The sequence below is a fragment of the Microcaecilia unicolor genome, chromosome 1, assembly GCF_901765095.1.
Source record: "Microcaecilia unicolor chromosome 1, aMicUni1.1, whole genome shotgun sequence".
Lineage (NCBI taxonomy): Eukaryota > Metazoa > Chordata > Amphibia > Gymnophiona > Siphonopidae > Microcaecilia > Microcaecilia unicolor.
This window is the reverse complement of record NC_044031.1, coordinates 121,460,837-121,485,303: the sequence shown is the minus strand read 5'-3', so window position 1 is coordinate 121,485,303 and position 24,467 is coordinate 121,460,837. Positions and strand designations below refer to the sequence as shown.

General features: G+C 44.8%; 1 protein-coding gene across 2 annotated transcripts in view; it reads left to right on the top strand.

Annotated features, from left to right (window-relative positions):
* ADAM22 (ADAM metallopeptidase domain 22) overlaps positions 1-24,467 on the top strand; it is a 661,757-nt gene that overhangs the window by 525,023 nt on the left and 112,267 nt on the right. For both annotated transcript variants that reach the window (XM_030199706.1, XM_030199712.1), the window contains exons 22-25: positions 4,616-4,735; positions 5,387-5,555; positions 13,074-13,182; positions 22,164-22,254. In XM_030199706.1, coding sequence (XP_030055566.1) covers positions 4,616-4,735; positions 5,387-5,555; positions 13,074-13,182; positions 22,164-22,254 — 489 coding nt within the window. The remainder of the gene's footprint in view (positions 1-4,615; positions 4,736-5,386; positions 5,556-13,073; positions 13,183-22,163; positions 22,255-24,467) is intronic.

Below are 24,467 nucleotides of genomic sequence, written 5' to 3'. Positions count from 1 at the left end.
ACCACGTGTTGCCTGTCAGCTCACATCTGCTCCCAGGGTCTTCACCAAGTGTCTTGCAGTAGCCACAGTGTTGCTATGCAGACTGGGAGTCCATGTGTTCCCCTATCTTGATGATTGGCTGGTGAAGAGCACATCAAAGGACAATTCTCAGAAGTACATGCAGAAGACTATTTGGGTGTTAGAGCTTATAGCGTTAGTTTTAAATTACCCCAAATCCCATCTGCGCCCTGTTCAGCAATTGGAGTTCACTGGAGCCCGTCTAGATATACAGCGGGCTCAAGCTTCTCTCCCGATGCTGATGGTAGACACCCTTGTTGTCCTTGCTACTCAAGTTCGAGCCTGTCAGCAGCTTGGTAGATGTTGCGGTTGTTGGTCCACATGGCCTCCACCGTCCATGTGACACCCATGGCATGACTTCACATGAGAACTTCCCAGTGGATCCTAGCTTCCCAGTGGTGTCAGGTCATGGGGAATCTGGAGGATGTCATCCGAGTGTCGTCAGAGCTGGTTCAATCTCTGCTTTGGTGGACTATTAGGCCCAATTTGATTCTGGGACTCCATTTCCAAATTCCTCAGGCTCGAAAGGTGCTGATGATAGATGCATCTCATCTGGGGTGGGGGAGCTCATTTAGACGGGTTTCACACTCAAGGTGTTTGGTCAGCCTAGGAGACAGATCTTCACATCAACCTTCTGGAGCTACGGGTGATTTGGAATGCTCTAAAGGCTTTCAGAGATCAGCTGATTAATCAAATTGTTCTCATTCAAGCAGACAATCAGGTTGTGATGTATTACACCAACAAGCATGGGGGGCATGCCCTCTGTGTCAGAAGTTATCCTCTGAAGAACCGTGGAGATTGGAGTGTTTTCCAACCTTCATCATGCAGAATGAGGGATCTCTTCTGCATCCCAACCTCCAGTCTCTGGCCTTCATGGCCTGCATGTTGAGAGCTTAGAATTTGATTCCTTGCATCTTCCAGAGGGTGTCTCCAGGATCTTGCTGGCTTCCAGGAAAGATTCCACTAAGCTGTTACTCTTTCAAATGGAGGAGGTTTTCTGTCTGGTGTAAGGGCAAGGCTCTAGATCCCATTTCCTGGCCTACACAGACCCTGCTTGAATACCTTCTAAACCTTTATGGGTATGGCCTGAAGACCAACTCTGTAAGGGTTCACCTCAGTGCAATAAGTGCTTATCATCACCGTGTAGAGAGTAAGCCCATCTCTGGACAGCCTCTAGCTGTTCGCTTCATGAGAGGTTTGCTGTTGACAAAACCCCCTGTTATGGGACATCGTCATTCTTACCCAGTAGATGAAAGCTCCTTTTGAGCCACTTGATTCCTGTCGTTTGAAGTACTTGATATAGAAGGTCATTTTTTTTTATTGCTGTTGCTTCAGTTTGCAGAGTCAGTGAGCATCAGGCTCTAGTAGTGGATGCACCTTATACAAAGTTTCATCACAACAGAGTAGTCCTCTGCATGCACCCAAAGTTCCTGCCTAAAATTGTGTTGGAGTTCCATCTGAACCAGACAATTGTCTTGCCAACATTCTTGCCCAGAACTGATGCCCATCCTGGCGAGAGCGCACTGCACACCTTGGACTGCAAGCCACCATTGGCCTTTTACTTGGAGTGGACTAGGCCCCACAGACAGTCCACCCAGCTTTTTGTTTCTTTTGACCCAAACAGAATGAGGGTCACTGTCGAGAAACGCACTATTTCCAACTGGCTGGAAGATTGCATTTCATTTACTTATGCCCAGGCTGGGCTGTTCCATGAGGGTCATGTCAGGGCTCACAGTGTTAAAGCCATGGCTGGTCGGTAGCCAACTTGAGGTCAGCCTCTATTGAAGAAATTTGCAAGGCTACAATGTGGTCTTCAGTCCACACATTCACATCTCACTACTGCCTTGATGTGATAGTCGGTTGGACAGACTGTTCTGCAGAATTTGTTTGGAGTCTAGAGTCCAACTCCACCTTCCTAGGCCTGTTTTGTTCTGTTCCAGGCTGTACTCTCACTCAGATTGTATATAGTTTCAGGTTAATCTGTGTTTGACCTCACCATTGTGCGGTCTAATTGACCAATGGTTATTGTTTTCAGTGAGCCTGGTAGCTAGGGATTCCCACATGTGAGAATCATAGGCCTGCTTGTCCTCAGAGAAAGCGATGATACTTGTAACAGGTATTCTTCGAGGACAGCAGGCAATATACTCTCACATACCCTCCCACCTCTCCTTGGAGTTGTCTCTCAGCTTTTTTATTGTACTGATGGTTCCATGCTCTGGTGGCGGGTAGGAAAGCACTCACATATTCACGGTGGGAGCACAGTGTGCACTCTCTTAAAGCTATACTAAGCTTTTTCAAGTTCCAGACTGGGCAAAGCGGTATGCATCCTCAGAATAGCTGCTACAAGTAAGTATGTCCACTCCAGAGTAAGTGCTGTAAATGCTGATGTAAATGACTGTGCCTATATTTAGCAAGAATATACATAAATTGTAGCATTTTATGATCCATGTGTGTACTTGCATCACCTGCACTCCACACAAACTCCACCCATGGGTATGCCCACAGTGAAAGTACATGCCATGCAAATGACTCATGTATGTTTACACTGATCAATATTTTATGAGGTCATTTATACATGTGCATTATCATTTACATGCATAAATGACTAAAATACTGGCATTTACATGTATTGTTCGCAGCTACCACTGAGTGGGTAATTCTGTAAGATGGCACCTATATTTAGACACCAATATCACACCTACTTAGTGCCTATTCTGTAAAGAAAAGTAGAGGCCTAGTTAATGCCACACACCTAAATTGTGGCACCCAGTTATAGAATTGCCCCATTTACTGTAAACAGGAGTTTGCAAAATAGCGCTTAGACGCCATTCTAGCAAATGTTAGTGTTCTGAACTTATACATGTGTAACACATGCACATAGTTTATAGAATTGCCCTTTAAGGTGTCCAATTCAAGAAAGGTCACCTAAAGTTAAGCACCAAAATACCGTGCACTAAGCACGACTTCTAGAATGGCATTTAAACGCGTTTTTGTCATTATAGAATACTAGAATGAGTTGGCATTTATGCGCCAACATTTAGGTATGAGCATTTATGCTATGTCAGTAGGAGGCATAAATGTGACAGTTATAGGTGTAAATGACATTATTTTACAAAGTTAGCTCATGCTAGACATGTCCCTGCCCTGCTCGTGCCCCTCCTATGTCTACGCCCACCTTGCAATTGTGCATGATAGAAATAGTGCCGATGATCAAAGGCAAACATGGGAGCTAGAGGCTATTAGTGCTGGACTAGCGCCTGCATTTGTCTTCGCCCTATGATCTGAACAGGCAAGTGTGTGTACCAATAAGCTCACCGGATCTGAGTGCAAGTAGCATGTAATTGTATGCTAAAGAAGGGGCAGAACGCCAAACATTGGCGCTGCTCCTGTGGCAAACCTTATGCCAGCTCGGAGCTGGTGTTCAGGTTTACAGAGCATTGGGGAGGAATGGGGAGCCCTGTCCAGCATGTATTTGCATGCTTACAGGCCCCTCCACCCCCAGCCCTCACTATGCAAAACAGTTTCCTTGGTCCAGTGTGCCACATTCCCACCCACCTTGGTGGCCTAGTGCCCCCTCAAGCCCCCCCCCGTACCTTTTAAAGCAGGAGGAGGGCACTCCCTCCTACTGTGAGTGCTGCCTTCAAAATGGTGGCGCCCTGCCTGGTGCATTCTGGGATGTTCCGGGCAGGGCTTCAATACCATATAAGGGTGAAACTCCCTTATATGGTACTGAAGCCCCACCCAGTGCATCGTGCCACCATTATGAAGGCGGCGCTCACAGGAGGAGTGCTACTCCCTCCTCCTGCTGCAAAAGGTATGGGGGGTTTGGAGGGGAACTTGGCCACCAGGGCTTGGCACTAGACCACCAGGCGGATGGGGGTGGTGCCCACTGGGCCACCAGGGAAACTTTTGCATGGGGGGCTGGGGGCTGCCCTTTGTGTCTGGGTGGGGGGTGGAGGTCCGGTGTACCTTCAGCCCCTTGTGTGTGGGGTGGGTAGGGGTCCAGAGGTCCACCAGACCTTCAGCCCTTTGTCAGCCCCTTGACAGGTCTGGGCTTTTTTTTTTTTTTTACATCCCGGACCTGTCAAACAACTTGTGTGGTAGGATTGTATCTTGGGTGCATGCCCAGGCACAATCCTCCTGCAGAAGTCCCCCGATGATCAAAACTAAAAGCGCACATAAATTTGCATGCTATTAGTTTTGATCATCGGTGTTTTATTTCACCATGCTGTTCCGGTGCTAATTTTAGAGCGCTGTTCAGAACAGCGCAGGGAATTTGATCACCCACTGGTAACTACAGTCATACGTGTAGGTGGAAATTAGTGCCAATTTGCACCAATCAACTGCAATTAATGCCACTTGTTGTTAGCGCCTAAATAATGGGGTCACGTGTGTAACTGATGGTATTCTACAACCTATATGTGCAAAATTGTGCACAAGGTGTGTAAATTAGCATGTAAGATTCTAATGAGAGGGTTTATTACTGCTACTCATTTTTTTCACTTGTTTGGTTAATATTAGCAGGTCTGTTTAATGAATGTCTTACTTATTCATACAGAGATGTACTCTGTGGTTATCTTCTGTGTGCCAATATCTCGAACATGCCAAGACTTGGAGAGCTTGATGGGGATGTGACCACATCTGCAGTCTTACAACAGGGAAAATTCTACAATTGCAGGTAATATTTAAAGTTTTTATATAGATCAAAACATTAGATCTTATGTGGTATTTGACATGACCAAAAACCACAAATTAATATTAAATTGGCTAGTTTGACCATTGCAAAGCAAATTAATGGACTATTTATGGTAACTCTACCTTTTACCCTGATTTTGTCCTGACCTCCCTTGGTTGAAGGAGGACTAAGGGGAATAGGTCGCTTGTGAGCTTCTTGTTCTGGGCAGCTGAAGCAGAGGAGTGGGCCACTGCCCTGAAAAATCTTGAGGGTGGGGGAGGGGTTTGTATCTGGACCTGTACCCCAAAAATATATATTAGAAATCTTCTACACAGATTCATATTTTTTGTAGGTCCACTATGTTTGAGCTTTACACCATTGTTAATGTGAATACATTTCCAGTTTACCACATATTGTGATGTAAGTATAGAGAGATCAATGTTCAGCAGGCGATCTGGGTATAAGGATGAGTGGATTAGTTATCTGCTTATGTGTATTTCCATTCATACTATTCCAAAATAACAGTAGTAATGTTCTATGTTCACTACCATGTTTGATTCCAGTCATTAGTATATTTATTGCCCTATACAATAGGTATTCTCATGTCATGTGAAGAGCTGCAGATAATTAGTTTTGTTGTTGTTTTTGTTGTAGTGGTGGTCATGTTAAGCTAGATGAGGAAACAGATCTTGGGTACGTGGAAGATGGAACTCCATGTGGCACTAAAATGATGTGTCTTGAGCATCGATGTCTCCCTCTAGATTCCTTCAACTTCAGCACCTGTCCAGGCACTACTGATACCAAAATTTGTTCAGGTCATGGGGTATGTTTGCATACTTCTTAGTCTTATTTTGGATGAGAATGCCACCTCTTTGTGTAGGTGTTCTTAAAAAAAGAACATTCATCATATTTTATTTCACTGTGCACACTTTAATGAATTGTTTACATATGTGAGCTGTATATTTCATACTGAATACCTTTCTGAATTAAAGTGCTGCTCCATTTAGCCATGCATTTATAGTGTTGCCTTGATGTCAAACATATTACTAATTTCAGTTTTTTTTATTTGATCTATTTTACAGTTTTATTAAGTAAATCAGAGCAATCCAACAGGTAAAACAGAAAATAGTCACATGTGAGCGGGGCAATATAGGCATAAGTACATAAGTACATAAGTAGTGCCATACTGGGAAAGACCAAAGGTCCATCTAGCCCAGCATCCTGTCACCGACAGTGGCCAATCCAGGTCAAGGGCACCTGGCACGCTCCCCAAACGTAACAACATTCCAGACAAGTTATACCTAAAAATGCGGAATTTTTCCAAGTCCATTTAATAGCGGTCTATGGACTTGTCCTTTAGGAATCTATCTAACCCCTTTTTAAACTCCGTCATTCTCTTTGGTATGCAGCAGTCATATCACTTACAAAGGATGCTCAACCCAAACCCACTCAACCCTCCTAACCCTCAAATGAAATGCAGGCAGAATATACAACTGTCAGTCCAGAGAGAGATAAGAACAAGAAAAGCAGTAACATTACCAGCACCACCCCTTTCCACCACATACACATTTTGTGGAAGGTGTGTTTATGATTGCGACATAAAGCAGTAGTTTAGACATGCGGAAAACATAATCCAACCTCACCAGAAGCTGCATCCGAGTAGGCGTATGAACATGTTTCCAGGTCGCCGCCAGAGCAATCCTTGTGGCTGTTTTAACATGAAAAGCCAATTTATAAGATTTACCATACAGCTCTACATTCCATCGATGGCACCAAAGGAAGTCCTAGGATATCCGTTAATAAATCAAATACCACTGTCCAATAACTTTGTGCCGGGGGCATGTCCACCAGACATGGAGAAATGTGCCCTGCTCCCCACATCTCCGCCAGCCCTGAGCAGAAGTCGTAGGATAAATGGCATGTAAACGAACTGGGGTAAGATACATATATATACAGCATTTTACACCTATTTACCACCATATTGCTGGCCACTGATACCTTCAGCAATCATTTAAATGTATGCTCCCATTCCTGAGTGGAATACCCCTTCCCAAAAGCAGTCTCCCAAATCTCTATATATAAAAGGCACCACCAACGTTCTAAATGAAGCCTCCAGCCAGAAGTGTGAAGGGGGAGAGATATCCGGTTTCCCCATGAGTGTCTGCCCCGCCCTCGCTCTCTCTGTAACACAAACAGTGAAGGAAAACACAGCAAAGCACGAAATCAAATCGCTCTCTCTGTAACAGTGAAGGACTCAGAGGGGGGAGGGGAGAGAGGGCAGAAGCCCTCACAATCTCTGTAACACAAACACAGCAGAGCAGGAAACTTAACACTGAAGGACTCGACTCCAAGGGGGGAGGGGACAGAGAGCAGAGGGGAAGGGAGAGAGGGCAGGGGGACACACACTCCCACATGCACACAGAAGAAAACCTTGCTAGCCCCCGTTTCATTTGCATCAGAAACGGGGCTTTTTTACTAGTATGCAAATGTTTAATAAGGGGGCCGCTTGTTGAATCAGAACTCGGTAGAAGCGGGAGATACTGCCATTCATGGCCCATTCCAGGGATATCTCCGCCTTACGGAGGTCTGGGAGGGCCCTCTTCTGAAGAAAATTAGTAAGTTGATGAAAGTGAAAAGCATCTTATTGGGTTAGTCCATACCCTTCCGCCAGCTTCGAAAAGGGCAGCAACTCCCCTTCCTCCTATAGGCTCTCTAATTGCACCAATCCCTTGGCTACCCAACCATGGTATTTAGGGTCTCTACCCCCCCTCCCGTTGGGAATCTCTCCACCATTACAGTGGGAGGTTGCCTGGAAGTATGCTTGCCCTTGAAAAAACTGCTTCTGGACCTGTAGCCAGGTTCCCATTGTCAGACCCAGAAAAGGTTTAGATCTCCCCATTAGGGCTTGAATATCAGACAAGGGGAGCCAGGGAACATGTGCTAGGGGGACCTTTCTGAAATAATGCTGTTCCATATGGACCCAAACCTTACGTGCATCCCACTGCCAGACCACAAGATATTTTAACTGAGCCTGTATAATACTGTTGAAAATTGGGAACCGCTATCCCCTCACGGCATCTAAGCTGAAACGTGATACCTCTAGCCACCCTTGGGGATTTACGCTTCCATATATATTGAAAGAGTTTCCAATGCAAAGAATGAAAAATGTGGTGGGCAATGCTTTCGGGAGTGCCACAAATAGTTATAATAATTTAGGTAGCATCATCATTTTAATAGCATGCACCCGACCCAGCCAAGATATCTGTAAGTGCTCCCATTATTCCAGATCAGCCCAGAGAGAACAAAAGAGTGGGATAATTGGCCTCATATATAGTTCCCCTATTCACTGTAAGGTGTACTCCCAAATACTTTATGGACTTGGAAACCCATTGAAAAGGATAGCGAGACTGTATCCAAGAGACATCATCTGGAGACAAGGAAACGTTTAAAATTTCAGATTTAATGTAATTTATCTTAAACCCTGAAACCCATCCATAAGCCTCCAAAGTCTCCGCCACTCCTGAGAGTCTCCCTTGGGTGACCCAGGGTCAACAGCATGTCATTTGCAAATAGTAAAATCTTGTTCACAAGTCCTCCACTGGAAACCCCTTGGATATTAGCCCAACTTCAAAGCAGTGAGGCAAAGGGCTCCATCATCAGGGCAAACAGCAGGGGTGACAAAGCATATCACTGCTGAGTACCTCTAGCCAGTTCAAAACTATCTCCATATACCCCATCAATTCTAAGGCTGGAAAATGTTTAGTATAAATAGTTTTCACCCAGGAGAGAAAATGCCCAGAGAGCCCTACCCATGCAAGGGTGCTAAGCAAGAAATGCCAGGACACCCAATCAAAGGCTTTTTTCGTGTCTGTACCTAAGATCAAGGCTAGCAGAGCCTGATCTTGGGCTGAGTAGATTATGTGCAGCACTCTGCGAATATTATCAAACGTTTGACGCCCTAGCATAAATCCTTTATAAGGCAAGGCAAATAGGCTTGTAATTGAGTGTTCAATACCTGGGTAAAGATCTTATAATTGGTCCCCAATAAGGAGATCAGTCTATATGAACTACACTGGGTGGAGTCCTGGCTTCAAAATTAAGTCACTCCAGCAAGTGGGGGAACTCATCTCCATCTTGGAAAAGGGCAACATTTATTCATTTTGAGGACAGTTTTCAAAGGGATGAAACCACCTACTACTACTACTACTACTTAACATTTCTAAAGCGCTACTAGGGTTACGCAGCGCTGTACAATTTAACATAGAGGGACAGTCCCTGCTCAAAGAGCTTACAATCTAGAAGACAAGTGAACGGTCAGTCCGATAGGGGCAGTCAAATTGGGGCAATTTGGATTTACTGAACGGTAAGAGTTAGATGCCGAATGCAGCATTGAAGAGGTGGGTTTTAAGCAAAGACTTGAAGATGGGCAGGGAGGGAGGGGGCTTGGCGTATGGGCTCAGGAAGGTTGTTCCAAGTCTCCGCCACAGGGTGAGGCGTGGAGTTAATTGATTAGACCTTTTGTTAGTTGCCCCCTTGCCGAACTATTAAATAAGTGTAACTAAGTGGCTAAATTTAGCTGCCCAAAATATAGACATTCCTGGGTGTGAACAAAGTTGGGAGAGAAAAGTACATGAGTCTACTAAATAGTTATCCTGCCTAACCCCATGCACAGAAATAGCAGGGGCAAAGTATGCAAGTACACTTCTACCCAGGCACCTTTAGCGGAGTTTCAAAGAGAAAATAGCCAAGTAGTTTCTCTGAGAATTCAGTAAGGGGCCAATGCAGAAAGCTACTGCGAGCCAAAATGAGTGGTTAACCAGAGGTCTATACGCTCATTACTTGGGGACACAATGTGGAAAGCAGTTGAGGGTGGGAGTTAACTCACATGGTAAACATGGCTGCACACTACACTACAATGAATGGCAATGTGGTCATTAACTATTTCTTCACAATTCACAGAATGAAAAAATGTCTTTTTATGCATGCACAATGCCAGAAATAGAGGTTGACAATCAATATTTTGAAAGATGTTTTTTGAGGGTGGGAGGGGGTTAGTGACCACTGGGGGAGTAAGGGGAGGTCATCCCCAATTCTCTCCGGTGGTCATCTGGTCATTTCGGGCACCTTTTTGTGCCTTGGTCGTAAGAAAAACACGACTAGGTAAAGTCGTCCAAGTGTTCGTCAGAGACGTCCTTGTTTCTTTCAATTATGGGTCGAGGACGTCCTAGTGTTAGGCACGCCCAAGTCCTGCCTTCGCTACGCCTCCAATACGCCGCCTTGAACTTTGGCCATCCCTGCAACAGAAAGCAGTTGGGGACGTCCAAAATCGGCTTTCGATTATACCGATTTGGACGACCCTGGGAGAAGGACGTCCATCTTGCGATTTATGTTGAAAGGTGGGCGTCCTTCTCTTTCAGAAATGAGCCCATTTGTCTCTTTAATCCATGCTTTTGAATATGCTCTGTAATTTTGTTCTTTATAATAGTCTCTACCATTTTGCCCGGCACCGACGTCAGACTCACTGGTCTATAATTTCCCGGATCTCCTCTGGAACCTTTTTTAAAAATCGGCATTGCATTGGCTACTCTCCAATCTTCCGGTACCACGCTCGATTTTAAGGATAAATTACATATTACTAACAATAGCTCTGCAAGTTCATTTTTCAGTTCTATCAGTACTCTGGGATGAATACCATCCGGTCCAAGAGATTTGCTACTCTTCAGTTTGTAGAACTGCCCCATTACATCCTCCAGGTTTACAGAGAATTCATTAAGTTTCTCCGACTCCCGAGCTTCGAATACCATTTCTGGCACCGGTATCCCACCCAAATCTTCCCCGGAGCAAAGAATTCATTTAATCTCTCTGCTACGGCTTTGTCTTTCCTGATTGCCTCTTTTACTACTCAGTCATCTAGTGGTCCAACGTATTCTTTTGCCAGCTTCCTGCTTTGAATATACCTAAAAAAAATTTTCTATGTGTTTTTGCCTCCAACGCAATCTTTTATTCGAAGTCCCTCTTAGCCTTCCTTAGCAGCGCTTTGCATTTGACTTGACATTCCTTATGCTGTTTCTTATTATTTTCAGTCGGTTCCTTCTTCCATTTTCTGAAGGATTTTCTTTTAGCTCTAATAGCTTCCTTCACCTTACTTTTTAACCATGCTGGCTGTCGTTTGGTCTTCCGTCCTCCTTTTTTTAATACGTGGAATATATTTGGCCTGGGCTTCCAGGATGGTGTTTTTGAACAGCATCCACACCTGATATAAATTTTGACCCTTGCAGCCGCTCCGCTAAGTTTTTTTTTCACAGTTCTTCCCATTTTATCATAGTCTCCTTTTTTAAAGTTAAACGCTAAAGTATTTGATTTCCTATGTATACTTCAAAGCTAATATCAAATTCGATTATTTTATGATCAGTGTTATCAAGCGGCCCCAGCACCATTACCTCCCGCACCAGATCATGCGCTCCACTAAGGACTAGGTCTAGAATTTTTCCTTCTCTCATCGGCTTCTGTACCAGCTGCTTCATAAAGCAGTCCTTGATTTCATCAAGGAAATTTACCTCCCTAGCGTGCCCCGATGTTACATTTACCCAGTCAATATCAGGGTAATTGAAATCACCCAATATTATTGTGTTGCCCAGTTTGTTTGTGTCCATAATTTCCTTTAACATTTCTACATCCATCTGTTCATCCTGGCCAGGTGGACGGTAGTACACTCTTTTCACAATCCTTTTCCCCTTTACACATGGAATTTCAATCCACAGTGATTCCAAGAAGTGCTTTGTTTCCTGCAGAATTTTCAATCTATTTGATTCAAGGCTCTCTTTAATATACAATGCTACCCCTCCACCAATTCGATCCACCCTATCACTATGATATAATTTGTACCCCGGTATGACAGTGTCCCACTGGTTAGCCTCCTTCCACCAGGTCTCAGAGATGCCTATTATATCTAATTTTTCATTTAGTGCAATATATTCTAACTCTCCCATCTTATTTCTTAGGCTCCTGGCATTCACATATAGACATTTCAAACTATGTTTGTTGTTCCTATTTACATCATGCTCAGTACTTGACAGTATTAATTTGCAATCTTTTGTCTGATTTTTATTTTTATTTAAGGACACCTGATCTACTATGGTCTCTTTTGCAACCTCACTATTAGGATACCCTATCTTCTCTGTTTTGGAAATATCTTTGAAAGATACCTTATCACGAACCATACGCTTTTGGGGCGACTGTCGGCCTTCCCCTCCCCCCCCCCCCCCCCCCCCCCGTTTCTATTTTAAAAGCTGCTCTATCTCCTTTTTAAATGCCGATGCCAGAAGCCACATAAGAAAATGATTCCCTTATTTGGTAGTCTAGGCAGAGACTACCAATTAAGGAGAAAATTCCCTTATGTGAATAAGAACAGACTGATCTTTCTCAGTGCGTTCCAGGATACACCATGCAGGATCAGGCACTATCATTTTTCAATATGGTGGCACAGAAGTAGGAGCGGTTGGAGGCAGTTTGGGGGCCAATGTGTGGGTGGGAGGGGGCACTAGACTACCAGGGATATTTATTTTAATGGTTGGGGCAAGGGGAGTCAGGTCAGGTTTGGGAGAGAGGGGGCCACTAGACCATCAGAGGCCGGTGCAGAGAGCTGGGTTGTGCACCATAGCTTCTTTTTTAAAGTCACCCTTCCTGTCCGTGCGCGACACACTGACATGAAGGAGGCATTTTGTAAGGAACTGTGGAATATTGCCACGGTTATAATGCAGCAGTAATTTGGATGCTCATTGGGTAATTTTTTGTGGAAACCTCATGTCAGAAGCTGTGCAGATAGCAATTCTAACACGTGGCTTGCTGCATCGGCCCTTAAATGCATACAGGCAGATTAATAGTGTGCTTTGCTGCTATTCAGTTTTCTAAAAATTGCCCCCTTTAGTGCTGTAGGGATAAAGCAAAGGGTCATCCAACATACAGAAAAGGTCCTAAGCTATTTTAGAAATGATTGCATCATCTACAGAAAATATATGGTTTTCCCATTCTTCCCACATTGTCTCAACAGGTTGCAAATATATATTAAAACTTCTCTGGAGGCACTCCTTGTATTGATAAGGCAGAAGATCAGTCAGTGGCCTCGCCACTGACAGTAAGGCTTAGTTGTCTGCATACATTTTGGGCAACTCAGTTCAGAGATGCATAGCATAGCTCATAGATCAAAATCATACACATCAAAACATGAAACTGAAAGAATCATCCATTTCTCTTGTTGTATTTCTAAGTAAGAGCAGCAGGTAATATGATTTTATTTTGGCCATGTTATATTTTGTTACATCTGTATCTGTGTGCATTACAGGTTTGCAGCAGTGAGCTAAAGTGTGTCTGTGACAATCTCTGGAGCGGTGAGGACTGCAATACTTATTTTCCTTACAAAGATTTACCTGATGATCGCTTCTCAGATAAAGGTTTGTAGACAATTTGTGGTTAGTGGAGGCAATTTGATAACTGTATACCTATAATTAGGTGCCCAAGGCACCCATTCTATAAAGGAACATAGGCACCTACTTTCCTTTATAGAATACTAGCCTTACAGGGTAGATAGAGCCAGCCTAAGTGTGTGCACTTAAGTGCTGGTGATACGCGTATTGTCCTCTGCAGGTGGAATTTACGCCTGAGTCCTGCTTGAGCATCTGCATTGGAAGGGTGACTCTCTTGGTTTCAGCAGCAATTCCAAGTACTATAATGCAGCCAAAACTCAACACTCAGTCTTTATCTTCTTTAATCAAACCTATTTTTCATATTATCAGGCATGAGCCAGAAAGTCCATAGTACATGGTCCCTAACACTGTGAATCAGTTTGGGGGGGTGGGGGTTAGCTTCCTCTCTTCCCTCTGCTGTTTGCTCTCAAATCCTCAATAAAGTTCTAAACAAGTAACAGTTTTCACACTTTGAATTCCTCAGACCCTTCTCTCAGTCTTACAACCAAGAAGACTGGTAAAATGCTGCCTTACCTTTCCCTAGTTCAAAGCTCACCAGAGCACAATTTCTGGGCAGGTCCTTTGCAAAATCTGAAATCATTCTTCTGTACACTGGCTAGAAACTTTCCCCTTGTAATCCATGAAACAGTTGATTAGTTCTCACCAGTCATGGCAGCAGCAAACGAACAAATACAGCAAAAAGAAATAATACAAGGCTGAATATAGCTTTAGTCCAAAATGCATTCAGAAAATACATTTCAGTCTACTTCCTAGGATCTCCCTTTCAGGTAATCAACCTCTGGAGCTTCCCTGCAGCTGAAAGCTTGAAAAAAACAAATACATTGGCTGCAAGGAGAACTCAGAAAAGGAAAAACAAAACACTTTATTGCCAAGCACTTCTGCACTTCTTTTTCCATTTACTTTATATTGTCTTTCTAGGGTATGGACAGGTAAGAGGAAGGTCCCACCCTTTTGACCGCAAAACATTGGCCAAGTCCTCTCACTGACCTCCCCAAAACAAAACAGAACTGTTTTTCGTGCAACAAACAGACGGCAATGAAAAAAGAAAGTCTCTAAACTGTGCTGTCACATTGCTGTTCAAGCTCTTCATATTCCATCTCTTCTACTGAAGCCACATCTGGCTCAGGACTAATATCCATTTCTTCAGCCTCAAAGTATGAAAGAGTCCTCGAGGTAGTTAGGAACTATTGTTTTTCTCTATGCTCTCTCCTTAAGTTCTTGTTATATAGATGGCTCTGCCTGAGAGAATTCTCAGCTTTGCCCTCACCCTTGGTTGCTGGAGTAGCTGATGAAGCTTCTTACTGTCCTGTAGCAGGAGGGACCCAAATATTGTTTCCAAAGAGTTCAGGACCTCTCCCACTGTTGCTTCCTCTGCCAGCCCCTGGTGCTTTGTCTAGCCTTGCCATTCCCATGAGGATTAGGCCTGATCTTCCTATAGGGAATTTCCCAAACACTCAACTGCAAGTCCTCCAGGAAAGGGTCAGTGTCTTTGTTTTCCATGTCTTCTTCCCCTAGGCTCCGAAGGCTTCCTGGGAATTTCCTGAAAGTTGGGCCCTACCTCGCCTCTTCTTCTAGTTCTGGACCAGCTATTCAGGTCACAGCACATAATTTACAGTATTCTGTAAGTTATGCACGTAAGTGTGAGTCCTCCCCAGACTCTGCATACGTGTACACTCACCTTTAAAATACACACTATGTAAGATCTGCATGTATTTTCAGAATAGTGCTTAGGTGGAATTTCAGCATTTGTGCTATGTGTGCACATTTGTTCATATATGCTAGTATTCTAATCATTTACATATGCAATTGGCGCATAAATGTTAATGCTCAGTTTATAGAATTACCCCAGTATATTCACCTTCTAAATATAAAACAGAGAATTGTTTAACATATGGCGTGAAGGTGAATTACATGTTAAATAAATTTCTTTGGAAGGGGCAGAAAATTCTTTTCCCTCTGAACTCTTTGAAGGGTCCTTGGCATCGGGGGGGGGGGGGGGGGGGGAAGGGAAAGGTTTGCCAAATCTGAAGCAGTATAATCTAGAGTGCTCACTGCACCATCTCAAAGATTGGCCTTTTGACACTAAGGATTATACCCCCTTAGATAGCATGCAATCACTGGTGTCTTCCCTTTCCTTCAGATATGTGCTCCGTTCTAACATTAGTGATTTGCAGTGGAATATATGACAATTAGACCAATTGCACTCAGTACAGTTGGTGTAGAGGTGGATATGTCGACATTTGAGTTACTCAGCAGATTGCATGGTGTACTGCCATTGCAGGGCAATGGGGCTTTTTTTTTTTAACAAGGGTTAATGGCACAAAGTTTTCTTTAATGGGAAAGCATGGGGATCTTACAGCCAGAGCAGTCAATAATAGATGTAGGGGACATTGTGCCTTTCTTAGATTTGAAGCAGCAATACAGATTAGATGATTGAAATGTATTTCCATCTCTCCAAGTGCACTGTTATATCAAGGGGCCAGAAATGCGACCCGTCCCCGCCGGAATCAAATCCGTCCCTGCTCATCCCCGCCAGAATCTAACCTGTTCCCGTGAGTAATCTCCTCCGTCCTCGCCCGTCCCCGTGAGTGATCTCCTCCATCCCCGCCCGTACCCATAAAAAAAGGAAGTATCCTATATAATAATTCTCACCTCCAACGTTCTAATCTTGCTGCCTGTGTCCGTGACTCCTTCGGAGTTGCTGAGCTAGGCTCCGAAGTCAGGCTGACGTCACCTTTGCCATTATGCTGTGAACTTCAGAACCCGCGAAAAAAGAAAAACATTCCATGCCTCACAGCTGATCCATGTCCAGTGACCCTCCTCTGTCCCCTGCCCCCCCCTGCAGCCACCCATGTCCAGCGACCCTCCTCTCCCTTGCCACCCATGTCCAGCGACCCTCCTCTCCCCCTGCCCCCTCCCCCTCCCCCTGCAGCCACCCATGTCCAGCGACCCTCCTCTCTCCCTTGCCCCCCCTGCAGCCACCCTCCTCTCCCCCTGCAGCCACCCATGTCCAGCGTCCCTCCTCTCTCCCCTGCCCCCCTGCAGCCACCCATGTCCAGCGATTCTCCTCTCCCCCGGTCCCCCTGCAGCCACCCAAGTCCAGCAACCCTCCTCTCCCCCTGCCCCCCCCCCAGCCACCCATGTCCAACGACCCTGCTCTCTCACCTGCCCCCCCTCCAGCCACTCAGGTTGTGTAGTGAATTCTTCAGGGCAGGAACGAAAGATCCCCGGTCCTGCCTGCCCGCTGCTGGCGCTAGGGGTGACCCTCCACCGCTGCTGGATCACTGTTCAAAATGGCCGCGACGCTTACAAGGACGGCCTCCAAGACTACAGCAGAAGTCTCACGAGTCCGCCATTGGCAGTCTCGGCGGCCATTTTGAACAGTGATCCGGCAGCGGGAGAAGGTCAGCGCCAGCAGCGGGCAGGCAGAACCGGGGATCTTTCCTGCCTGCCCCAAAGAATTTGCTACACAAGCTGAGTGGCTGAAGGGGAGGCAGATGAGAAAGCAGGGTCGTTGGACATGGGTGGCTGGAGGGGGGGCAGGGGGAGAGGAGGGTCGCTGGACATGGGTGGCTGCAGGGGGGGCAGGGGGAGAGGAGGGTCGCTGGACATGGGTGGCTGCAGGGGGAGCAGGGGAAAGAGGAGGGTCGCTGGACATGTGTGGCTGCAGGGGGAGCAGGGGAAAGAGGAGGGTCACTGGACATGGGTGGCTGCAGGGGAAGAGGAGGGTCGCTGAACATTGGTGGCTGCAGGGGAGAGGAGGGTCGCTGGACATGGGTGGCTGCACGGGGGGCAGGGGGAGAGGAGGGTCACTGGACATGGGTGGCAGGAGGGGGGTGGGCAGAGTAGAAGGTGGGGGTGGAAGGGGGTCCTCAGACCATAAAGGGGGGAGGGGGGTCCTGAGAGAGGGGCACACACTCACTCACTCTCTGTCTCTCATACACTCTCTCTGACACTCTCTCTGACACACTCTGTCTATCACACTATCTCTGTCACACACACACAGTCTCACACACACAGACACTCTGTCTCTCACACACTCTCTCTCTCTCTCACACAAACACACATACACACACACACTCTGTCTCTCTCTCTCATTCTCTCTGACACACACACTCCATCTCTCACATGGCCCGTTTCATTTCTGACAGAAATGGGCCTTTTTTACTAGTAAAGTATAAAGTACTGAGTGGAGTGATCAGGGGTCACACAATGCAGAGTAATACATTTAAAACGAATCAGAGAAAAAAAAGGGCAATAAATACATAAAACAAACTGAAGTTTTTTCCACACTAAAATAGAATTATTGGTCACCCAAACAGCACAATGCCCTCAACAAAAGAAACAAGTGGGTATGCTAATGCTTTACCTGCAGTACAACAGCTCACAAACAGCCAGTTCCCACCATGAGAGAAATAAACTGCCTGTACACAAATAAAAAATAAAAGTAGTCAGCTGAGCTCACCTCTGTGCAGTTCTCTTCTGTGGATACCGAGGTCTGGCAGTGCCTGGAAGACTCACTACATACAACTTGAGCAAATCTCCTGCACATGTTGAACTTGAGAGGAGACAGAGAGAGACCCGGGTGAAAACGTGCAAGTGCTCGTCAGGGATGTCCTTTTTTTTTTTTAGATCATGGATGAAGGACGTCTAAGTGTTAGGCGCTCAAGTCCCACCTTCGCTATGCCTCCAGCACCCTCTTGAAATGTAGCTGTCCCTGCGATGGAGCAGTTAAGGATGCCCAAAATGGACGTTTCTCCAAGAAGGACATCCACACCTTTGCTCTGCCTGACAACCCCCTTGAAATTTGGCCGTCCCTGCGATGGAGCTGTTAAGGACGCCCAAAAAGGACATTTCTCAGAGCACATCCATGCCTTTGCTCTGCCCGACACCTCCCCTTGGTATTTGGGCGTCCCTGCGATGGGACAGTTGAGGGCATCCTTCTTTTTGTACTGGAGGAGAGCTTGGTTTCCGCCCACTAAAACAAAGGTATGTGCGTGCATCCCCACGGGAATCCCGCCAGAACATCCTCCATCCCCACGGGAATCCCGTATGTTTATTTCCGTCCCCGTGGCACTCCCGCTGACCCGGAGGGGATTCCCGTGGGATTCCCGCAGACTCCGCGGGAGCCCCGCAAACCCCGTTCCCGTGCAGACCTCTTATCCTGACTTATCTCTGAGTTAAGAGGAGTAGAGTTCTGCTATTTGTTGGTAGCAAGGAACTCAGAAGAGTGGAATTTGTCCTTAAATATCCCAAGGTGTGAGAAGGGTTGGGGGAGGGAAGGAGGGGGAAGGGTGAAGGGTAGGAGCAGGAGAAGGATGGAAAGAGTGCTGGGGGGGGGGGGGGGGGAATTGAGGGGTGTGGGATAAGGAGAGTGGGTTGGTGTGCATAGGGGTCAGGCCTAAGGCACCACGGCTTGATCCCTAGGACGGTGTAATTTGGATGTACTTGGAATGTAAAGTAATGGATAGGGAAAGGGATATGGGACTTGATATACCGACTTTCTAAGGATTTTGCAACTACATTCAAAGCGGTTTACATATATTCAGGTACTTATTTTGTACCAGGGGCAATGGAAGGTTAAGTGACTTGCCCAGCGTCATAAGGAGCTGCAGTGGGAATCAAACTGAGTTCCCCAGGAACAAAGTCCACTGCACTAACCACTAGGCTACTCCAGCTACTCCAGGCATACAGGGTAGGAGACAGGGGGAAGGTAAAAACAAAACAAAAAATGAAAATCTTTATGGGGCTTACTGATTTGTGCTTGTAGGTGCCACATGGTTGTTACATGGTTGATGACATAGTTGTTCAATATCAGCTTTGTTTGATCAATGAAGAAATTTGAACATAAAAATGTGTAGAATGAACCAGCAGTCAAAGGAGCAGCTGTAGTGATTGTGGATACAGAGAAACAGATAGAAGAGGTGTTATAAGCAACTCTCAGATACTAGACATTACAAGAAACTTAACAAGGATCCAACACAGGAATATACAAAACAAATGAAAAAAAAAGTCATCAGCACATCTCCAAAGCAGCTACAGTCTCAACTGGAAAACTTGATACCAAGCCACTCCTCTATTTTCCATGTTGCTTAAGATATACAAACCTTGGCATTCTGGCAGACCAATTATATTTGGTATTTGGTACACTATCCAGCTTATTTTCGAAAGAGAAGACCGGCCATCTTCCGACATATCGCCCGATAATGGAAAAAAGAAGGCCAGCTCTGACAAGCACTTGGCCAGCTTCACTTGGTCCATTTAATTTTAGGACCAAGCCTCAAAAAAAGTGCCCCAACTGACCAGATGACCACCGGAGGGAATAGGGGATCACCTCCCCTTACTCCCCCAGTGGTCACCAACCCCCTCCCACCCCCCAAAAAATTATAAAACATTTTTTGACAACCTCTGTGCCAGCCTGAAATGTCATACCCAGCTCCATCACAGCAGTATGCAGGTCCCTGGAGCAGTTTTTAGTGGGTGCAGTGCACTTCAGGCAGGCGGACCCAGGCCCATAACCCCCCCTACCTGTTACACTTGTGGTGATAAATGTGAGCCCTTCAAACCCCCCCAAAACCCACTGTACCCACATGTAGGTGCCCCCTTCACCCCTTAGGGCTATGGTAGTAGTGTACAATTGTGGGGAGTGGGTTTTGGGGGGCTCAGCACCCAAGGTAAGGGAGCTATGCACCTGGGAGCAATTTTTGAAGTCCACTGCAGTGCCCCCTAGGGTGCCCGGTTGGTGTCCTGGCATGTCAGGGGGACATTGCCGGCCATCTCAAACCTGGCCATCTCTGACATTTGGCCGGCCCCAACCGTATTATTGAAACGAAAGATGGCCGGCCATCTTTTTCGATAATACGGTTCGGGACCGCTGTTTGCGGCGCCGGCCATATTGATGGCCACCGCCGTTCGATTATGCCCCTCTATCTGGACTAATAGAAGGGATTGTCATGCCAGGAATAGTCATACAAGTGGCACTCAGTGCAAAAGAACAGATAACACCCATCTCACTGCTGGACTACTTAGTATTGGTGAGTTGTTTAGTTATTTAAACTTGCTAAGGGATTAAATATATTAAACTATGTTTTTATTTTGTGTTTGTTTTCACCAAACTGCAGACTGGTTAAATGCCATATCAGGAAATGCTAGGGAGGTAAAGTTCCTAGATGAAATAAATGACTGTTTCATGGAACAGCTGGTTCAGCAACCAGCAAGAGGGGGAGATATTTTAGACCTAGTCCTTAATGGAATGCAGGACTTTGTGTGAGAGCTAGAGGTTTTGAGGCCACTTGGCAATAATGATCATAACATGGTCAAATTCCAGCAGGCACTCTAGTCTCTGCCCAAAAGGGCTATTATAGTTTCTGTATCAGAGTCCCATCATTCCACAACAGATGTCAATATTCAGTACAAAACAAAACCAACATATTCTTCTCAGCAGTCCTAAACATGTTATTTTTTTGCCCACCACTTTCAGTAGTACCACAGAATTAGTTGCTACCAGCCACCCCAGCAAAACAGCATAGATGTCAATCAAATGTTCATAACATAGTCCACAAAGCAGAATTCCTCCCACATTAATGACCCTTCTTTGATCTCTATATCTTCTTCTTCACCAAGTGTTCCTCTCTTGATTCAATTTCCATTTCTTCTTCTTCATTCAGTTTCTCCATTCCTGGCCTCCAAGCTCCAACTATCTTGCAGCTGCCTGGGCCACTTATTTAAAGCACCTGGTAACTGTAGGACCCCACCACCTACTCATAAAGCTCTGCCCTTCAAAGCCAATTTTATTTTGCTCACACCTTTTTCAGTAGTAGCTCAAGGTGAGTTACATTTAGGTCTTGGGGGGGGGGGGGGGGGCTAACAATCTAAGTTTGTACCTGAGGCAAGCAGTGGGATTTGAACCAGCCATCTCTGGCTTTCAAGACTGATGCTCTAACCACTAGGCCACTCCTCCACTCCATTGGTGCTTAAGTAAAGCCTGCCTTCTCTTGCTGTTGTTCTGGATGGTTTTGTTCTGAGGGTAAATTCTGGAACTATGGTTTTACCTTATGCTTTCATTTTTTGTTTCTGAATCAGTGATGACTGACTGAACTCCATCAAAAGTTGTATAGCTAAATATGCACATAAGTATACACGCATAGGCATTCCCCGGGTGGCGAGCAGGCAGAGTTGTGTGTTTGTTGCCTTTGATGCAGCCATACTTAAATCTAAAATGCAGCACTGTTCTTTAAAATTCTGTCATAGTCACCCCCATTCCAGGTCTTGTATCCATCGAATATCAGCAACTGTTTACTTACCTTCTAGAACCCTGAGATCTTCTCAATCCAACTCCCTAGTTATCCTCTCTGTTTGACAAATTTGCTTTGACTGCATCCATTCTAGAACTTTTAGTATCACAGCCCCAACTTTATGGAATGCCCTCCCTATTCACCTCTGCCCTGTTCACCTCCGCCTTGAACCATCTTGGCAAACCTTCTGAACCCAGCTCAAAACTTTCCTTTTCTGCGACACCTATGGCTCATGACTTCCAATTTTCTCTGACCTAGTGTAGGTTCAGACTCCGAACTAGCTGAAGCCTGCCCCGCCCCCTATTTTTCTTCCCCTTTTATCTTTTCTATATGACAATTGAGTTTCCCCTTTTCCTTCTCTAATCTTTTCAAATTCCTTCTTTTAAATGTTTTTATACTATATAAACCACCTAGAAAGAATCCCCCTCTCTAGGATGATATATCAAAATTTTAATAAACCTGAAACCTAAATGCATGGGTGTGTTTGAACTAAGTCTGTCTAAAATATTATGCTTTCTACTGGTTAATTTATTATTTATATAATTTATATTGATTGTGTGTTGTAAATCACTTTGATGCATCTGTCATTTGCGGTATATCAAAGGAAACAATATTATCAGTTTGTCAATATGTATTGTTTTCTGTGTTTTGCAGGTATCATTAGCACAAATATAATTATTGGTGCTATTGCTGGTACTATTCTAGTGTTGGCGCTAGTATTAGGAATAACTGGATGGGGTTACAAGTAAGTAAAGTTTATTGGATGCCACCAAAATATTTGTGTTTATTAGTAGTATTTTGTAATTATAAAAGGAGCAGCTTGGTAATCCCCTAAATATTTGCTTGACCATGGAATGTAGAAATCCCCCACAAAATGGCTTTTGAACCCTTCATTAACTTAATACAGGTAGTGTGTCTACCAACTATTTTGTTGATTACAATTTAAAATGATAAGGCGATATCCATAGTTTGGATTGTTAGGATATTTACATGGTGTGCTGTACTTCTGTAAATATGTTAAACAAAATAGTTTCTCTATAAGGAAGACCTCTGGCAATGAACTGCTATGTATTGTGGATACCTATAGTCAAAAAATCTGTACCATGTATTCACTTGTAATCAGAGTTCATTGAAATGTATGATGATGGTATAATCCACTTGCTAAGCAGTGACTGAATTCTCATCTTGCCCATGTTATTCAGAATTAGTGCAAAAATAATTGAAGATCCAATTTAAATGTGGCTACCGGCACACTTTATGTGTTTTTCCAGTTTGTATTTATTATTATTATTGTGCCTTATGGAATATAATTTCCTATTAGTTAAAAAAGGCTTAGAAGAGAGGCACAAGGATATTGTATAAATAAATCACAATTAAATTGATGAAAGCAGATCTTAGGAATTTCTAAGAGAAAAAAATAAGAGTTGGAAGAATTAAAGTGGAAAAAAGGAGCTGGATATGATCCTGCTCTGTAGATAGAATACAACATTGTGTTCAATATGGTACAGAAACCTAGGTTTGCTAGTGCTGGCCATCATAGGCCTTCAGTCACAGGGCCAGTAGCGGGGTTGGGGTTGTGGAAGGAAAGATGATTGGTGCTGCTGAAATCCCTGATCCATGGGTAGCATTGAAGAATCTTCACTTCTAGTGTTTGGTCAGCAAGGGAAACCAAATTGGCCTGTAGTAGTAGGCTCATGCAGTCACTCATTCATAGGTAAAGGGAGGACAAAATTGATCTGCTAGGTAGGAGAACACTTGTAATTTGCTGTTAAGATATTTTTACATATAAATGTAGCACAGAGCTGTTACTAAAGAGGATAGAGTTACTGGTGATCCCTCTATAGTCCCCGATTGGATTGTTCCGATCACTGCCAGAAGTAGGGTCAATGAAAAAGATGTTTTTGTTCAGATTTATTTAAAGTTACCAGGCTCTGATATTCATAGCTATAGAGGTTCATATTTTGATCATCTACTGAAGAAACAGAATCGAGATCTGGAGAGTCCTGGAAGGTTTCTCCAGTGTCGAGTTCAAACAATTAATACTGCAACAGGGGTAACAATGGTGGGTTTCAATTACTTCTTAACTGAGTGTAATGAAAGATTTTGTTTACTGTGTTAGGTCTGAAATGTGAATATATTTGTATAACATTGTGATCAGTGCCTTCTAATTATGGTAGGGCAAATTCTTTTTGATTGGATTCAGGACGTCAAACAGATAAATTTTCCATTAAGATACCTAACTGCAAAGTTAAATGTGTACCGGTAAGCCCATGTGGGGTAAAATCAGATGTGCTGGTAAATTTTTAACAATGTGCTCTCTCTCCGTGCATAGCCAGCCCTGCAATTTGGGGAGGGCCAGGAGTGGACTGGGGGGAGGGGATGCATGCTTCTTCCCCCTCATGCAGGCATGCTAGGCATACCTTTGCTGGCAGGGATGCCAAGCCCACCATTCAATAAATGGACTGCCACCACTCCCCATTTCTGGCTTTGAGCAGCATGCTGGGACTTCTCGCATATGCATGAGAAGTCCCGGCCTGCCGCTCAGAGCTGGAAACAAGGAGTGAGGAACAGCAGCAGTCTATTTACCTGGCTGGCGGTGCTCAGCATCCCTGCCAGCAAAGTAAAAGAGAATTCCGGAAGGGGCCCAAGCCCACATTTTGGAAGCCAGTTGTTAAAGTAGCCATGGGGGGCATACTATAAGAACTGGCTCCCAAAATTCTTAAAAACAAACAGCTCTTGCAAGCCCGTGAGAGCCCATTCCAGCACACCACTGTGTAAGGTGATTTAAAACACAAGTGCCCATACACATTGAGTTGAAAGTCAGATTGTATCTCTTTTTTTATATGGCCTGGCTATATCCTGCTTATACAGCTGAAAATCCAATTACCTAATGCCATCGTAATTTCAGTCAGTCATTCTTAGGGGTCATGAATCTGGTTAACAACCCCAGGCCCTTAC